The following is a 15,855-nucleotide window of genomic DNA, read 5'->3' as shown; positions in this document are numbered from 1 at the left end:
CGGCGTCTCAGGCACACTGGGGTAGAAGCAGGCTCGTGAGCACCCGCACCCCTAGCGCTGCTGTGTCCCCCTCACTCCCGCACTGCTCAGCCCTTGGCAGGCTCCCCGAGGCTCTGAAGCTGGGGTCCAGGAGGCCCCGCACCCAGCCATCCCCCCCAACACTGGGCGAGTAGTAGGAAGCGGGGGAAGGCTAGGGCTTTCCGGAGCTCCTGGCCAGTCCCAGCTAACTCAGCCTCCCTGGGGCAACACGCAGGGGAGTTTGTGATCTCCCCTGTGGAGGGGGTGCTGCGGGTCCGGAAGGATGTGGAGCTGGACCGGGAGACCATCGCCTTTTACAACCTGACTGTCTGTGCCCGCGACAGGGGGTTGCCCCCACTCAGCTCCACGGTGAGTCCAGGGCCCCCATTCCAGTGGCTTCCCTTCACTGCTCCCTGAACTCTCCATAGAGATTTCTATGTATATATATATATATATGCCCACCCTTGCGCCCAGAGAGGCCTCAGGCTGACCTGGAGCCAGTCCCGACCCTTAGGGCCCTAACAGAGCTGCCAGTGCCTCTCGGGGCTCTCTGGGACCTGGCAGCCAGGGCCTCGCAGAGCTCCCCCCACCCAGACGGCCAGGCCCCGGTGCCCACCCGCTGCCATTTGCACCCTCCCCTCTGCCCCAGCTCTGCCTCTCTGCTTGCTGCTTCTCCTCATTCTCATCCTCATGCCTTTTTCATTATCCTGGTCTTCCTCTGTCTTCCTCCTCCATGGCCACCTGCACCTTTCCTTTGCAATCACCATCCCCTTGCTCTCCTGCCTCATCTGGAGCCCATCACTTCTCCTCTTCCCCCATCTGCCCCAGATGCTGGTGGGGATTCGAGTGCTGGACATTAATGACAATGACCCCGTGCTGTTGAACCTGCCCATGAACATCACCATCAGTGAGAACAGCCCCGTCTCCAGTTTCGTCACCCATATCCTGGCCAGTGATGCCGACAGCGGGTGCAATGCGCTCCTCACCTTCAACATCACTGCGGGCAACCGAGAGCGGGCCTTCTCCATCAATGCCACGGTACGGAGGCCCCAGGGCTCCTTCCGAAGAAGAGGACCCTCCCCTAGAGGCTTTCTGCTCTGCTGTCTGGGCATCTTCTGGTTCACCTTCCTCCTCGAGCCTCTGCCCTCTGCTGGGACATGGGGGTCTCTGGGTAGCATGGAATCCTGGATTTCCAGCTGAGCCATCCCTGGGGTCCCTGTCACCCCGAAGGCTTGCTGTGTGCAGAGATGGGGCCAGAGCCTCATTCCAAGATGCACCAGCAAGTCCTCATTTTTCCTGTTGGGGTGTTACCAGCTCCTAGCCCCCGCAGGGTCTTCAGGGGGCCCACCCCTTTCACACAGCAAGACTGGACATTGGTGGATCACTTGCCCTGACAAGACCCTGCCAGCCTTTTATGGCCTTCTCGACCAGATCCTGGGAAGTTTAGGGAGAGAATTCACACCTGCTCCTGTGGCTGCAGGCCAAGCAGCTGGGCATCTGTGGACCAGAGCCCAAAACGAGGGGCAGGTTGCTGCTCAGCTCACCAGCCTTCCATATCTCAGACAGGGGTCATCACCGTGAACCGGCCACTGGACCGCGAGCGGATCCCAGAGTACAAGCTGACCATTTCCGTGAAGGACAACCCGGAGAACCCACGCATAGCCAGGAGGGTGAGGCTGGAGGACACAGGGGAGCAGGCCAGAGGTAGCAGGCAGCATGCCTGGGGATTAGATGCACAGGCTTCAGAGTGAGCAAGTGCCCAGTTCAAATCCCAGTTCTCCCTGTCACTGAGTGTGCGGCTTGACACATTTCTCTCCTACCCCATTTTTCTTCTCTTCTGCAAAATAAAGACCACCCCTACCCCAAAGTTGTAGAAAGGACTTGAAGGAGCCAATATCTAGACAGTCGTCAACAGTGTGCTTGGCACATGGCAAACACTCAATGAACACAAGCTGTCATCTTTTCTCCCCAAACCACTGACACTTGAGCACACACGACAGCTGTGTGTGCATACGGACCTGCATACACTCACAAACACATACTCTGGGTTCTGAAAGGGTTGCGTTTTCCAGGTGGCTTTCCCTCAAAAGCCAAGAAAGTTGGATGTCTTTGCTAAGAGGAGGTGGGTATTGCAAAGCAGTCCCTTTGGGAGTAAGAGTCAACCCTCTATCCCCAGCGCATGAGGTCTGGGGCAGAGCCCTGGCCAAGAGCCCTTGGGTCTGGCTCCTCTCAGCTCTGTTTCTGACGAGCTGCATGACTCACTGCCCGTTCTGGGCCTCGGCTCCCCCATCTGTATAAGCCCCTCATCTGTGTTCCTCTCCTTTCTTCCATCTCTCACTTCCTGCCTCCTCCTCTTCTCCCCAGCTCTCAGCTCCCCCTCACCTGCCTGTGCTGGAGGGGGGCTGGGTCATCCTGGAAGCAGCAGCCCTGGGGGAGGGAATCGGGAAGCCGGGAGGCTAGTCCCCACTCTGCTTGCTAGCTTGCCCTGTGGCTTTGAATAGCTGCCCCACCTCTGGGCCTTGGTTTGCTCAGCTCTGCAATGGGATGGCATCCAGGGATATGGAGAGGTTCTAAGATAAGGACTCTACTGTGGTTTTTGAAAGGTGTGAGCTACAGCACCGGGGGAGAGTTTGGTTGAGCCCAGACTGGAGCATCAGGCAGGCCTACAGGGTCTGAAAACAAGAGTCCTCTTCCTGCCGGAAGTCCTTTCTTGCCAGGAGATGGAACATGATTAACTGCTGTTCTCATCCATCCTGGTCACTTCACCATACCTCTGTGAAGGAGTTAGGATTCCCATATGCCAGACTGGAAAACTGAGGCCCAGATAGGAGACATGATTTGCCCAAGGCCAAGTGAGCTGCTAGCAGCACAGCAGGGACTTGAACCCAGGTGTCTGGACCCCAAGTGGGGGATTTTTAATCGTCTACCTCTGTGCCCTGACCCCCCACCTCTCAGCCCTCCTCCCACTGGAGCATTTTTGCTAGAACCTGTCCTACAACCTATCCTTCCCTTGTGCCTCCCTCAGGATTTTGACTTGCTGCTGATCTTTCTGGCAGACGAGAATGACAACCATCCCCTCTTTACTGAGAGCACCTACCAGGCAGAGGTGATGGAGAACTCTCCTGCTGGTAGGTGCCAGATGCCCCTGGGAACTCCTGCTGCTGCCAGGCACCACCCGGGCCCCAGATGCCTGAGGACCTCCCTTGCGCTTGATAGGGGCCTGGCTGAAGCCTGGCGAGGGAAGCGGCCTTGCCACATGGCTGAACACAGACCCAGCAGGTGCAGAGGGTGTGGACGGGAGGAAGGGGCACAGCTCTGAGGGGCTGGTGGGCCCCAGGTTGCCACACCTCTTGGGGACCAACCAAAGAGGCCGTAGATCTGCTTGGAAAAGAAAGCTGTGATCATTGGTCCCCAAAGTGATCTGAAAGCAGCCCCATTACCACCCCCCCAAGAGGGACAATTAAAGCATGAAGACTACCCAGGAAGGGGGTAAGCTCACCCCGCCCCACTCCCTCACCCCAGGAATACAAGGCATCCTAGGGGCTTCCGGAAGCTCAGGGAGCATGTATAATCAGAGGAGGGGGGCCACGGCGCCCCAGGTAGGCCAGCCTAGCCCTTACCCTGCGCAAGTACACTGGCCAGCCTCCCCCTATACAGAGGAACAGAATCTCCTTTTTCCTATGCCCCTGGGGAGGCCCCCTCACCCCTCCTCCAGCTTCCCAGCCCCAGAAGCTTGGATTCTAACTCAGAAAGAGATGAGCTAAGATGCTCCTTGTCTCTCTGGCTGGACTCCCCCCCCCACCCCGTATCTCCATCCTGCCTGTGTGCACACTCACACATGGATATGCCAGTACGTGCCCATGTCAAGGCATAGGTGTGGGTTGGCTCATGCACACAGACACACATAGGTACATGGGTAGGGGCCTACACAGTGTGCTCCGGGTGCAAATGTGCCCACTTGCAGAGTCAGACAGGTGCACAACCATGGGATCCCTGGCCTGCCGGTGGTGCTCGCGTGTGTGTGCACTCATGACTGAGGACATGGGAGTCCTGCACACACATGGGTGTCACGTATTCCTAGCCAGATACAGCCAGACGCCTGTAAAGAGCGTCTTGAGCACACACGTGCAGACAGATTGGGCCAGATGTGCATAGCTTAGACAGGGCCCACACACTCAGGGAGCCCCCGACCCTCCCATGGAGTAACCCTCAAAGGCTGCTGGGAAGGCAGGCGCGCTCCAGGCGGGCCAGAGGGGCTTGCTCACGGCTGTTGTGTTTTCTCCCCAGCAGGGCTTTGAGGCTGCTCCCCAGGCATCTGCGTCAGTCTGCCAAGGCTGCCGCAGCCCGGCCCAGGGCCTCCCCACCCCGTCCACCTCACCTCCCTCCCTCTCATCCATCGTCAGCCATGGCTCACTGGGGCAGGGGTGGGGGAGGGGGAGGGCGGGGGCCAGGTCAGCCCTGCAGTGACCCCTCTCCACTCCCGGCCCAGGGACCCCCCTCACGGTGCTCAACGGGCCCATCCTGGCCCTGGACGCAGACCTGGACGTCTATGCCGTGGTGACCTACAAGCTGCTGGGCTCCCAGAGTGGCCTCTTTGACATTGACAACAGCACTGGTGAGGCCTCCGTGCCACCCCATACTCCCAGCCTGGCTCCAGTCTTCCTGCTGGGGTGGGAATGACCCACTGCTCAACCCAGGGCCTCGCTTCTCAGCACTAGATCCAGGCTCTCCGTGGGGACCTCATTCCTCCCGACCCCCATTTTGCAGCTGGACTAGGCCCCCTAGGGCCAGGCAGGAGGACCCAGCAGGAAGCTTGGAGCCAACATAAGGGACCCGCTGGTGTATAAGCTCTCAGGCAAACCCCCTCCCTCCATCTGCCCATGCCCTGGGCAGAGGCTCAGGCCACTAGTCAACCAGAAGCAGCCGAAGGTCTATCTTCAGACCACATCTAAAGTTCCCCAGAGACCATGTCCCATCATTCTGGTCCTGGACAGGAGACCAACTGGGTGACAGGTGACAACAGGGAGGGATATGCTGGCACCTGTCTCAACAGAGCAGGTCAATGCTCCTTCGTGGGCCCCTCATCGTAGGCAAGACTCTGGAACACTGCAGAGGGTACCTGGGGGGAGGACAGTCACAGGGAACTGGCCATAGGGCCCTCCACAAACATTGCTTGTTGAGCCTCTGGGGAAGAAAGTCACTGTGTTGTCTTCTCTGCTCCTCTTTCATCTCCTCCCCCTACCCTGCCCCTGTCTCTCTATCCCCTCCTGACTGGCTCTTGCCCTATCTCCCCACTCTACCCCTTTTCCTTTGTGTCTCCCTGGTTGGTGGTACCGGGTGCCAGGCGTGGTGACAGTGAAGTCAGGTGTCACCATTGACCGGGAGGCCTTCTCACCCCCGGTCCTGGAGCTGCTGCTGCTGGCTGAGGACATTGGGCTGCTCAATGGCACAGCCGACCTGCTGGTCACCATCCTGGATGACAATGACAACTGGCCCACCTTTAGCCCGTCCACCCTCACTGTCCACCTGCTAGAGAACTGCCCACCAGGTAAGCAGGGCACAGGCCCCAAGCCCCAGGTAGGAGCTACTTGGTGGTCCACAGGGATTGGAGCCTCACAGGCTGGAGACAGAATTTACCCAGTGGAAAGAAAGAAGGGCAGTAGGGTGGGTGGAGAGAGCACTGGAGAGGAAGTCAGAAAAACCAGACCGCCCTCACTTATTTGTCTGTAAAATGAGATTATTAAGATATGTTCCATCCGTGTTCCTAGATGGAAAGACTGTTTTAAAGTCAAAATAGGATTAATATGATTCCCATTAAAATCAGATATGATTTGGAGGGTATATTTGATTATGAAGTCATCTGGAAGAGTTAGAACATTTTGAGATAGAAGTATAAATAAGGCAGATTTGCCTTTCCAGATATTAGAACATATTACAAAATTGCAGTATTTAAAACCACACGATATGAATACGAGACTCTGGGACAAAGTAACCCAGAATCACATAAGGATAAATTAAGGAAAGTAATACTATGTGATGAAGAAAACAATGAAGGGTACCTGGCTGGCTCCGTTGGTGGAGTGGGCGACCCTAGTTCTCGGGGTTGTGAGTTCAAGCCCCACATTAGGTGTGGAGATCACTTAAAAATAAAATCTTAAAAAAAAAAAGGAAAGGAAACAATGAAGTCAGTTGTGAAAACTACTTATGCAAAATATTAATATTTAGTGTAGAATCTCACCGAATATCAGACACCAAAATGAAACCCAAAGAGATCCTAGAGAAAATACAAAACAGTTGAAAACTTTATAAGTAAAAGAAGAAACTTTGGTGAACATTTTTCTGATTTCTGATCAAGAAGTTCTAAGCAAATGAGAAGAAAACTATCATAATAACAACCAACATTAAAAGGCAAACAAACTGAGAAAAAGATAAGTTTCCAGTCTCCAGAATCATAATTCTATAATTTGCATACATTGACAGATAAGGGGACAAATGTCAAAAGCAGACCATTTGCCAAAGATATTACTAATCGCTAACAGTTTGCAAAAGATATTGCTAATCATTAAATTATTAAAGATTTTTCAATCTCTTAAATAGTCCCAGAATGGGGCACCTGGGTGGTTCAGCAGTTGAGCGTCTGCCTTTAGCTCAGGGCATGATCCCGGGGTCCTGGGATCATGTCCCACATTGGGCTCCCCACAAGGAGCCTGCTTCTCTCTCTGCCTGTGTCTCTGCCTCTCTTTCTGTATCTCTCATGAATAAATACATAAAATCTCTAAAAAATAAAAATAATTCCAGAATGTGAAATAAAATTACCCACAAAGTTGCAAACATGCAAATTGTGTAAAGGATACCCACTGGCAAGACCCAGCCCTTAGGAACCTCCAACAAATGTATCCTGGTTTAAGGTTTTTGCAAGAGGCCACTTGGCTCAGCCACTTCCCATCCCCCCCCATAGGATTCTCAGTCCTGCAGGTCACAGCCACGGACAGGGACAGTGGCCTCAATGGGGAGCTGATCTACCGAATAGAAGCTGGGGCTCAGGACCGCTTCCTCATCCACCCAATCACTGGGGTCATCCGTGTCGCCAATGCCACCATCGACAGGGAGGAGCAGGAATCCTACAGGCTGACAGTGGTGGCCACGGACAGGGGCACTGTCCCTCTCTCCGGCACGGCCATCATCACCGTCCTTATCGATGATGTCAATGACTCCCGCCCGGAGTTCCTCAAACCCATCCAGACGGTGAGCGTGCTGGAGTCGGCTGAGCCGGGCACCGTCATTGCCAACATCACTGCCATTGACCGCGACCTCAACCCAAGGCTCGAGTACCACATCATCGGCATCGTGGCCAAGGACGACACTGACCGCCTGGTGCCCGACCAGGAGGATGCCTTTGCCGTGAATATCAACACAGGTACAAGGGCCTGCTCCCCTGCCACCCCATTCCTGACTCCCTGACCCAGCCTCTGTGCCCTCTGCTTTCTTCTTGATCCTCTTCTTTCCGTTCCTCCCTTCCTCAGCTGTTCTTCCTCCTACTCTCTTCCCCACCCCCAACACCACACTGTTCCCTCTCTTCCCTCTCTCCCCTGGCTCCTTCCCTCTCTCCTCACTCCTCCTCCTTCTCCTTGGACCAGCTCCAACTCTCCTTTCAGGTTCCCTCACTCTACCAGTGTTCCCATGAGAATGCCCCCCTCACCACACTCTTGCCAGTACTAAATATTATAAAGCTTTCGCGTTTGTAATTGTGTAAGGAAAATGGGACCTTGTTTTAATATGTATCTCTTTAATAACCGGGTAGTTGAACACTTTCTTCAAACATATACTAGTCATTTAAGTCATTTGTAAATCTTATATATACCCTCAATGATTTTCTTACACTATCACAAAACAAACAACTGTGGCCTTTCATTTTTTATCTTAATTTTGATGGCTTTACCATTTTCCCGAGAGTTTCATGTTTTTGCTACTCCAGGGTGTTAGGAAGGGGCCATGGGACCCCTATAGGTATACTTATTAAAAGGCCCAGGAGAGTGACAGAAAAACTAATGTGGCTATGACAAAATTCTAAAAATCATTGTTACTCAGAGAAACATATAGTAAAACAGCAATGAGATATTAATTTTCTATATGTAATTAAGATACTGGACAGTATTGAGTATTGGTGACAATGTGAGGACATCAGAACACTCATACACTACTGTAGAAGTTTAGACTGCTTCCCCCATCTCGACAGCTATATTGCTATATTGCATAAAGTACACTCATACCCCATGATTCAACAGATCTGCTCCTAGGTATATGACCCAAGGATATTCTCAGGTCAGTAACGGGACTGTATGCCATGCTACCTGTCATGGTGGGAGTTGGAGGCCACCTGGGCATCCATCCCTGGGAAATTGGAGAGCAAAACACGGTGGGTATATACCATGAATACTATACAGCAGCCAGAAGCAATAGATTAGATTCACAGAGAAATGTGGGTAGACCTTAAAAATAAGGACTTACTGAAAGAGTAAGAAGTAGAATGGGAGATATGTATAGTAGATATAGATATAGATATAGATATAGATATAGATATCACAACCCCATTTGTGTAAAGGTAAAATACACACAAAAAATAATACATGATTTTCAGGAACACTTTCAAGTCCTGCTTCAGTCCATTATAGTGATTGACCATCAGAGAAGGACAAACATTATATGGTCTCATTCATTCGGGGAATATAAAAAATAGTGAAAGGGATTAAAGGGGAAAGGAGAGAAAATGAGTGGGAAATATCAGAGAGGGAGACAGAACATGAGAGACTCCTAACTCTGAGAAATGAACAAGGGGTGGTGGAAGAGGAGGTGGGGGGGGTGACTGGGTGACGGGCACTGAGGAGGGCACTTGACGGGATAAGCACTGGGTGATATGCTATATGTTGGCAAATCGAACCCCAATAAAAAAAATACTAAAAAATGTAATATAGTGATTGGCAAAGAGGAGAAGAGAGGAGAGGAGTATGGGAATAAAAGAGAATAGATGCATACATATAACAAGAGTGGTACCAATGAATGAATGAATAAATAAATAAATAAATATAAATAAATAGTGGTACCAATGATCACAGGGTGCAGTAAACCAAAGAGTATGATTCACTCAGTATGCATCTGAGGCCCAAAGGAAAAAAGAAGACAGGAAAACCATGAGCACCAGAACAATCTCAATAGGTTAGCCAGGCCCCAGGTGAGCAAGGTTGCCCGCCGCAGTGGCTGGTCAGGACCATGGAAAGCTGCCCTGTGCCCTGCCCCACTTTATGCTCTACTGATGCCTCTACCGCTTTCCTCTTCTCTGTTCTCCCTCCTTCTGACTGACTCTCTTCTATTTTTCTTTCCAGTGTCTTCTCTGCCCCCTCTTCCTCATGCCTTCCCTCCCTCCCTTGCTTACCTTTCCTCCCCTTTCCTCTTGCCAGAGCCTCAGCCCCTTGAGTGCTTCTATCCAACGGGGCTCCCACTTGCTCCCCTGGCTTCCTACCCCCTTCCCTTCCACTCCTTTCCCTCTCAAACCTCCTGCCCCTGTCTGCTCTGAATCCTACCGTCCCCCATGCCCTGCTCTGCTCCATCCCCTCTACACCCTGAACTAACTGATGTTAACCCTCTTCTCTCTTCCTCATGGCTGGCAGGCCTGCAGGTTTGAGCTCTGTTTCTCTGTCACTTGCCACCTCATCTCTGCTTCACCCCATTGCCTTCCTCCATACCACACCCCTACCACCCTTCCTGTCCTGTGGGGCCCAGGCCAAGGCCGTGGCCCAGCCTTTGCAGACTGAATGCAGCCACCCTCTCCCCATCCTCGCTCCCCAACCTCGGGGACGGGGAGCGAGAGTAGGAAGAGGAGGAGGAGGAGGAGGCAGCGGCCCAGGGTAAGTGACCACCCCATGGCTGGGGACCCGAGGAAGACAGAAGCCCAGCAGGGGATCTGCCAAGGGGGAAGGGAATCCCAAATATCACACTGCTTGAGAGGGAGCTGGAGACAGAGAGAAAGTTTCACCTAGGATCACGCCACCAGGCCCTCCAACAGAGCCAGCCCTGAGATTGGTCCAAGTGGGTCTCTCCAGTTCAAGCCCAAGCCTCCAGAGGGTTCCTGTGGGATTCAGGGGCAGGCAGGGGCTGGGGGGGGGGGTGGCCAGAAGAAAAGGAAACAGCTCCTTGCTAGTACTAACACAGGTCAGTACTCCTTTCCCACTATCAGGCCCTGTTAAGCCTCACTTAATCAAGACAAAGAGATAGGCCTGACTACCTAGTCCACCCCACCACTGTCCCCTCCAGGGAACACCCTCAGGGATTACTAGCTGCCTTGACCTTTTATACTTGGTCTCCCTAGAATACAAGCATTGTTTAAATTGTGATAAAATGCACATAACATGAAATTTATCATGTTAACCATATTTAAGTGTACAGTTTTAGAAGTGTCAGTATACTCACATTGTTGTAGAATATGAGCATTTTTGAAACAAGCAATTACGTGGCACTATGTGTCAAGCACCATTCTAAACCCTTTGCAAATGTAAGCTCATTTTACAGTTATGATCCTCAAAATAGCCCCGTGCAGTAAGTATTGTAATTATCCTCATTTTATAAGTGAGGAAACAGGTGCAGATATATTAAATAACTCTCCCAAGTTCACCTGGCTAGTGAGCAGTGAGTGAGGGGCAGAGTGGGGTGCCCTCAGCTTGCAGGTGCCTGTGCTCTCATCCCAGCCAAAGATGTCACCGGCAAGCCCCAGTTCTACTGGGGATCATTGCCCTTGGTGTGGTTTGGGAAAGTTAGCCAGGAGCGCCCCCTGGGAGGCCCAAACGTTATGGGGTTCCCCTCAGACTAAACCTAGTCTGGTCTACAGGGTCCGTAATGGTGAAGTCCCCACTGAACCGGGAGCTGGTTGCCACCTATGAGGTCACTCTCTCAGTGATTGACAATGCCAGCGACCTCCCAGAGCGCTCTGTCAGCGTGCCAAATGGTAAGGTTCCCCCCAGGCATCTCCCCTGGGTAACTCAGAGCCCATCAAGGCAGAGGCAGCAGGTTGGGGACATGCACAGTGGGGGATCCAGAAGCCCAGAACTGTGTGTGATCTTGAACCCAAAGGCTCAGAGTGGGAAGAAGGCTTGATAGAGGCTGGATGGGGATTGAGAAACTGACAGGCCAGCCAAGACTTAGGCCAGGCACCCCTCGTCAGAGCCAGTGCGGAGGGTGTGGCTGGCATGTGTGACAGGGATCTCAGATCCAGGAGCAAACCATGGGGTCAGCCCAGAGGAAGGAAAGCACCAGGAAACATGAGTGTCTGTGGAGGCTAGGACACCACTTTGGAAGGTGCAGACAGCAGAGCAGAGAGGGGCACAGGTCATTGCCCTGCCTGCAGCCTGGGGCATGACAGGTTACGGGCTGCTGAAGGAGTGGATTTTGTGTAGGCAGAGCAAGAACAGGAGGGGGACATAGTGATGGGGTGGCCTCAAGTCACCTCTGCCTTGAGGCACAGACTGCTGCTGGGATGGGGAGATAGGCCTGGCAGATAGTGGCTACTTATCTTTACAGACCAGAGGCCCAAGTTTTCAGGAAGGAAGGGCAGACCTGGTCATTGCCTGCATGTCCCCCACTGAGAGGACAAGGACCCAGGTGGGTTACATGGAGGGGACAACTCAGATAGGAAGTAGAAGGCTGAATAGTGGAAAGGGTCTTAGACCCTTAGACCACCACAGTCCCAACTCATTGGACAGGCTGGAAAACTGAGACATAGTGAGGGCCAGGGGCTCCACCAAGGTCACTCAGCCCGTTGGTAGGACCCAAACCCCTTCCCCTATGGAAGAGTGAGCGACTAGACCAGAGGGAAGGGTCACATGCCACCGCATGAAGGTTGGGTTGAGCTTCAGAGAGTCCCAGGAGGACAGTGAAAGGCCACCACCCTCTCCAGGCTTGACTTACACTTAGGGAGGCCAGGCCTTGCCATATCGGTGTCCCTCATGTCACCCTCACCCACTGCCTCCACCCTAGCCAAGCTGACGGTCAACATCCTAGACGTCAATGACAATACGCCCCAGTTCAAGCCCTTTGGAATCACCTACTATACAGAGCGGATCCTGGAGGGGGCCACCCCTGGCACCACGCTCATTGCTGTGGCAGCCGTGGACCCGGACAAGGGCCTCAATGGGCTGATCACCTACACGCTGCTGGACCTCATTCCCCCAGGCTATGTCCAGCTGGAAGACGCCTCAGCAGGTGGGTGGTAAACTCCAGAAGAGGGCTGGGGGACATGTGTCTGTGCCTGTTCAGCCTCTCCATGGCCCACTTGTCACCCTCCAGTTGGGGTCCCACCATAGCCCCTCAGTGGGCTGGCCAGATCCAGTATGGCCAGCATTCCCATCACCCCCAGATGCCCAAACTCCAGGAAAGGAGAGAACCTAGTCCCGGGTGGGGTGGAAGCCTCCTCTGAGGTCTGCTGGACACCTGGGATACTCCACCAGCATCTCTACCAGCCAGAACAGGCTTCTACTATGAGTATCACTTAGGCAGTGAGAAGGCCAAGAGCAAAATCTCTCAGAGGAGGTCCTGGGCTAGTTGGTTCTCATCCCTTTGACTTGTGAAAAGCTTTCTCACCCCTGCCGGTAAGGAGCACAGCTGGCTACCAGTTGCTGTGAGGCCTCTGGCCTGCCTGCCACCAGACAGTGCTGCTGGGCCACGGTCCTTCTCCAGCGGACCACACCTGCCCCTCAGAGTTCCAGATTCATCTCTTTGTGCTTTGGAGAGCTTCCACGAGTGAGGAGTGGCCAGACTGGCAGTGGGTGCCTCTGTGTCTTAGGGAAAGTCATTGCCAACCGGACAGTGGACTATGAGGAAGTGCACTGGCTCAACTTTACCGTGAGGGCCTCGGACAACGGGTCTCCACCCCGGGCAGCTGAGATCCCTGTCTACCTGGAGATCGTGGACGTCAACGACAACAACCCCATCTTTGACCAGCCTTCCTACCAGGTGGGCAGCCGTGCCCACACCTTGGGGCCGTTGGGCATCTTCCAGCCCTCCCCTGCCAGCTTCTGAGCCCCGGGGGCATGACCTCCCCGTGAGCAGCTTGGTGCTCTGGGCTGTCTACCAGATGAGTGGTTAGGGGAGGAGCAGAGCCTCCAGGATGGACCCGAGCCCCCCCTCCTCTCTCTCCCTGCCTGCTGGGCTCCCAGGAAGCCGTCTTCGAGGATGTGCCTGTAGGCACCGTCATCCTGACTGTCACTGCCACAGATGCCGACTCAGGCAACTTTGCCCTCATCGAGTACAGCCTCGGGGATGGAGAGGGCAAATTTGCTATCAACCCCACCACGGTAAGCAGGCAAGCGGGCAGGGAGAAGGGCCCAGGGTCAGAGGCTGAGAAGCCATCACAAGTATTATAGTCATCCCACTTTCTGGGACCTGCCACCGAGACCTCTGTGGTCTCAGAGGGTTTTTTTTTTTTAACCAAGTCAGCAAGCCTGGCAAGAGTCCCAGACATCCTGTAAGACTGTGGCCTTTCTGTCCCTGTGGCCAAAGTCTTTTGGAACAAGCCTCTGTTTGACACAAAAATTCTGAGATGTGTCCCCACCGGACTAGAAAACTTGATTCGAGTCCATGTGACTGCTTTTCAAAACTGTCAAAAGAAAGGTGTGGGAAGCTCTGCAGAAAGTGGGCACAGTGTTTGAGCTCCTACTGCATACATGGCCCTATACTCAGCTGGTGGGGAGGGAAGACGCCCCCACGGGTGCATCCCCCATGCTGCCATGGGTGTCAGACTTGTGGGAGAGTAGAAACTCAAGACAAAGGGTGGGTGATGATTTCCAGTGAATGTAAATTGGTTCAGAGCTGATGTGTCAGCACGGGGTGAGACCACTGTGGCCTGGGGGTGGTTGGTCAGGCGGGGCCTTCCCCGGGGGCCAGGCCGGAACTGGACTGTCCCTCTGCCTCTCACTGCCCACATCCCCCTGCACTCTGTCCTGTCAGCAGGGCTCTCTCCTTCCTGCTCGGTGTGAACAGTCAGGCGGTGAGCTCCGGCCTGGGTGGCCCATCCCACCTCCAGGTGGATGGGAGTAGTGGGGGCAAGCAGGCAAGCAGAACCGCTAGTCTCCGAGCTCCATGGGGGTAGGGGCTGTTTCTCTCAGTGCCGCAGCTCCAGAGCCTAGAACGCTGTCTGGCGTATAGTATATGCTCAATAAATATCGGTTTGAAAGAACTGGTTCCACCCTCCCCCTACCAGGGTGATATTTATGTGTTGTCCTCTCTGGACCGGGAGAAGAAAGACCACTATATTCTGACTGCGTTGGCCAAAGACAACCCTGGGGATATAGCCAGCAACCGTCGAGAAAATTCAGTGCAGGTAAGGGCCACCAGCCCGGCCCAGGGACCCCCTAAGGACTGGAATTGCGGAGGCAGCAAGCAACACTTTTAATTTTAGAGAATGCAGAGCCCCCCCGGTCCCCTGCGAGACATGGTGGCAGGAGTAGACAGCAGGAGCTTAGCTGGGTGACTCCAAGTGGCAGTGGCTTAGGGAGATGGGGACTCTCTAAGAGACATCTGTTGTGCCAAACCCCTGCTGAGGCAGTTAAACAGACCCGAGTGTAACCCAAGGGGCTCCACGTGTCCCACTGTCCATTGTGTCTCAGTGAAAGCAGCACAGCCCACCAACGAAACATAAGCGTAACGCAGTTATCTTTATAACTTTGTTCCTTGAGGAACATTCGTGGGGGATCCGGTGCCCAGACCCCTCCCCATTCCAGCCCCAGCATCAGCACGGTCACCCTGAGGCCAGCGTACCACCTTCTGAGCTCTCTCCCCACTCCCGTCCAAGCCCCCAGGCTTGAGGCTCTGTCTCCCTGTCTTCCTCCCCCTGTTCCTGCCGCTCCTCCCCACAGCAGCCTAACCATCCAAGGGGAACTCTCCTGAAGCGTGGGGGCTGTCGGGAAGCCGGGTGGGCAGAGACCGTCTTGTCAGCAGGTAGCGGCAAGGGGCCAGGAGCACTCGCACTCCTGAATCCCGGCCCTGTCACACTGTGTCGCATTGCTGTGCCGGGAAAGGCACAGTATCTGGAGTCCGAAGACTAAGGGTGCGCGAGCTGAGCACACTGCGTTCGGCTTGGACGCTCTCTGAGCCTCAGGTGTCCACTCTGCGGGGGGGGCAGGGGGGCAGCAATGATGATGCCTCCTGCCTGAGACAGTGGTGGGTCAGGGGGATGGACACTCGGAAGGCGCTTTGAGCACAGACAGGGTTCTCAGAGTCGCCGCTGCGAAGGGCTCTGACGAGGGCATCCGTCAGGCAGGGCCTCAGGAGCGGGAGGAGAAAGAGCCTCCTGGCCTGGTTGGGCCCATAGGCCCCGCCCTGGGCTGTGGGGTCCACAGAGGGAGCCAGGTCCCAAGCCAGACACAAATCCCAATCGACAGGGAGCTTTGGGGATGAAAGAATCACAGTCCAGCATTACGGTCCGGAGATTAGAGTCGGATGTTGAGGGCCGCTGTGGGAAGGAGCCAAGGACAGAGCGAGAGGTGGCGGGGAGCGGTCCCTGCTTCAGGACCCAGGCACACATTACCAGGTGACTGCAGGGCCAGCTGCAGAGCGTTTCCCTGGGCCAGGCGCTGCGCATCCACACCATCCCAGGGGAGCCTTTCCAGCCCCTGAGCCATGGGACACTACTGTCCCCCCAACGTACAGCTAAGGAAACTGAGACTCTAGGGGTCGGATAAATGGAGGGCGGACTCCAGTTGTGGGCACTGTGTACCCTGGGTTACTCCTGTGTGGCTGGGTGGCCTGAAGCAGCCACCACCCTCAGCATGCTTCCAACCTTTGACCTCAACC

General features: G+C 54.3%; 1 protein-coding gene across 7 annotated transcripts in view; it reads left to right on the top strand.

The window, feature by feature from the left end:
- LOC129509496 (cadherin-23) overlaps nucleotides 1–15,855 on the top strand; it is a 76,369-nt gene that overhangs the window by 49,454 nt on the left and 11,060 nt on the right. For 6 of the 7 annotated variants that reach the window (XM_055325086.1, XM_055325083.1, XM_055325084.1 and 3 more), the window contains exons 8-19: nucleotides 254–387; nucleotides 847–1,056; nucleotides 1,581–1,688; nucleotides 3,044–3,146; nucleotides 4,508–4,633; nucleotides 5,363–5,566; nucleotides 6,977–7,435; nucleotides 10,898–11,014; nucleotides 12,043–12,267; nucleotides 12,848–13,017; nucleotides 13,221–13,358; nucleotides 14,264–14,383. In XM_055325086.1, the coding sequence (XP_055181061.1) occupies nucleotides 254–387; nucleotides 847–1,056; nucleotides 1,581–1,688; nucleotides 3,044–3,146; nucleotides 4,508–4,633; nucleotides 5,363–5,566; nucleotides 6,977–7,435; nucleotides 10,898–11,014; nucleotides 12,043–12,267; nucleotides 12,848–13,017; nucleotides 13,221–13,358; nucleotides 14,264–14,383 (2,114 nt within the window). Of the gene's footprint in view, nucleotides 1–253; nucleotides 388–846; nucleotides 1,057–1,580; nucleotides 1,689–3,043; nucleotides 3,147–3,357; nucleotides 3,508–4,507; nucleotides 4,634–5,362; nucleotides 5,567–6,976; nucleotides 7,436–10,897; nucleotides 11,015–12,042; nucleotides 12,268–12,847; nucleotides 13,018–13,220; nucleotides 13,359–14,263; nucleotides 14,384–15,855 lie in introns of those variants that run through there. The other variant, XM_055325088.1, reaches the window with a different exon arrangement.

The sequence above is a fragment of the Nyctereutes procyonoides genome, unplaced genomic scaffold (genome assembly GCF_905146905.1).
Source record: "Nyctereutes procyonoides isolate TBG_1078 unplaced genomic scaffold, NYPRO_anot_genome, whole genome shotgun sequence".
Lineage (NCBI taxonomy): Eukaryota > Metazoa > Chordata > Mammalia > Carnivora > Canidae > Nyctereutes > Nyctereutes procyonoides.
Note: the sequence above shows the minus strand (reverse complement) of the source record. Positions and strands in the feature narration are given on the sequence as shown.